We start from the raw sequence: 2,500 nt of genomic DNA on the forward strand, positions 1-2,500 counted from the left end.
TTCAGAATAAAAGCCGACAGCAGTCTGTAGAGAACAAAGCAGCGGAAAAGGAGTGTGTTTCATCCTCTGTCATCTCTTTTTATTATTCATGTTTTAATAAATGACGTCATCAGCAGTACGGAAGCCCAGAGGACATCCGCTCCTCCTTCCCGTCTCACCGACCTTCTGTTGTTTTTCTCCACATCTCGACTTGTTGATCTCGTTTTTCAAAGATAATGAATTCAATTCAGTAAAGAAATGTATTGATTTATTTTTTTAACCCAGTGGTATTACCCCCCCAAGAAGAGGTTAAAACAATTTTACTATAGAACTATTTTAGTTTATTCTTGTATTTGAATCAGGGACAGAATGACGTCAGGAGAAGAGATGCTTTGTACCAGATTTATCTGAGTATCTCATTTCCACCTGTCGTCCCTGAGCAGACAGAACAACCAGAAAGAGTTTTATATTGATCAAGTATATCACAGTGATGATCCTGATGTGTCAGCAGGGGGCGCTCTGACCCGAGCTGTGCAGCCGCAGTGACTTTTAAAAATGTAGTCTTTAAAAACAACATTTTGAAAGGACAGTTTTTCAAGGAGCTCGTAAACAAAGAGGAGGAGAGAAAACAACTAAACAGAAACACAATCAAAAGGTTCAAGTTTTATTTGGAGTCAAACATTCATGAAGATGCGTTCACTGACAGTTGGGAACTCTTCATATCACCACATCTTTCATCTGTTGAGTCAAAAACATGAAATCAAAGTCTTCATAGTCTCTCTGTCACATAAAGTGATCACCCTGTTGGTCTGACAGTAAACACCTGAGGACACAGGTGAACAGGTGAGCTGTCTGATTATTGCTGCTGATTGAAAAGAAAACACAACTGCTTCAAACCTCTCAGTTCCCAGCTGCAGTGAACGCAGCGTTAAGGCCACTCAGGTGAAGTCAGCTGGTTTGTGTGTTTCCTGCCGAGTCAGCAGCGAGAGCTCTGAGCCCCGAGTCCTCGTCTGCAGGCGAGTCCCTCTCAGTCAGGACCAGGAGGTAGAGGTCAGCTACATGTTTCACTTGTTAAAAAGATGGACGCTCAAAAGGCTCAGGTGTGTGACATCACACTGTACTCAGTCTGTGACTCTGCAGAGTACCTGAGGACAGACGTCTGAGTCCATGTAGGGAACAATCTGAAATACTGAAGATCCACTTATTGTGTCCATCTTCTCCGGGCAGACAAAATAACACAGGTGAGACGACGACAGTTAAAAATCCACTGATGACACGTTGGAGTGAGCACCTCTGACGACCAATCAGAGGAGCCGTCTCAGCAGACTGATCAGCTGACGGGAGAAGAGAAAACACTCACGGTTGAGTCACATGACGAGTCTCATGACGAGTCTCATGACGTGTCTCATGACGTGTCACATGACGAGTCACATGACGTGTCTCATGACGAGTCACATGACGTGTCACATGACGAGTCACATGACGTGTCTCATGACGTGTCTCATGACGAGTCACATGACGTGTCTCATGACGAGTCACATGACGTGTCTCATGACGAGTCTCATGACGAGTCTCATGACGTGTCTCATGACGTGTCACATGACGAGTCACATGACGAGTCTCATGACGTGTCTCATTACGTGTCTCATGACGAGTCACATGACGTGTCTCATGACGTGTCTCATGACGAGTCACATGACGTGTCTCATGACGTGTCTCATGACGAGTCTCATGACGTGTCTCATGACGAGTCACATGACGTGTCTCATGACGTGTCACTTTGACTTTAGTAATGATGGAGTGAATTTTCTTCACAGTGTTCCATCTTGAATAATCTTCAGTTCTAAATCAGATGACATTTTACGACCACCGCCTCCTGCCATGTTCAGCTCTTTACCTGTAACAACCGACCAATCACAGCGTGTGCCCCCTTAGGGGACAGGTGGACATCATGCAGAGACGTTGACGTCCCGCAGAGCGATGGCTGCACTCGCCCCGGCAGTAGTGGCGGCGGTTGCCGTAGCAGCGGGCTGTGGGGAGAGAGAGGGGGAGGGGGGTACGACCGACAGAGCAGTAACGTTCTGATTGGGCGGGGCGGTGGCGTTCTGAAACACAATCTGCTGCAGTGTCCTTCTGAGGTTTGGGTGCATACGGCGCTGGGTCTGGTTGAAAATCTCCACGGCAACACACTTCATCACCCCGGCAACCAGGTCGTCGTACAACGGCACCGTGTACATCCTGGATGTCTGTGGAGAGAGAGAGTCAATGTGACACCTGAATGACAGGTGTGATGACAGGTGTGATGACAGGTGTGATGATGTCAGGTGTGATGACAGGTGTGATGACAAGTGTGATGTCAGGTGTGATGACAGGTGTGATGTCAGGTGTGATGTCAGGTGTGATGACAGGTGTGATGACAGGTGTGATGATGTCAGGTGTGATGACAGGTGTGATGACAGGTGTAATGATGTCAGGTGTGATGTCAGGTGTGATGACAGGTGTGATGACAGGTGTGATGTCA

The 2,500-nt window shown here is 47.2% G+C and overlaps 1 protein-coding gene across 1 annotated transcript in view; it reads right to left on the reverse strand.

The window, feature by feature from the left end:
• Nucleotides 1-630: 630 nt before the first annotated feature.
• The window catches only part of rnpepl1 (arginyl aminopeptidase like 1), a 12,412-nt gene continuing 10,542 nt past the window's right edge, over nucleotides 631-2,500 (reverse strand). The window contains exon 11 of the mRNA XM_061047387.1: nucleotides 631-2,225. Within this exon, the coding sequence (XP_060903370.1) occupies nucleotides 1,929-2,225 (297 nt within the window). The 3' untranslated portion in view covers nucleotides 631-1,928. The remainder of the gene's footprint in view (nucleotides 2,226-2,500) is intronic.

The sequence above is a fragment of the Labrus mixtus genome, chromosome 9, assembly GCF_963584025.1.
Source record: "Labrus mixtus chromosome 9, fLabMix1.1, whole genome shotgun sequence".
Lineage (NCBI taxonomy): Eukaryota > Metazoa > Chordata > Actinopteri > Labriformes > Labridae > Labrus > Labrus mixtus.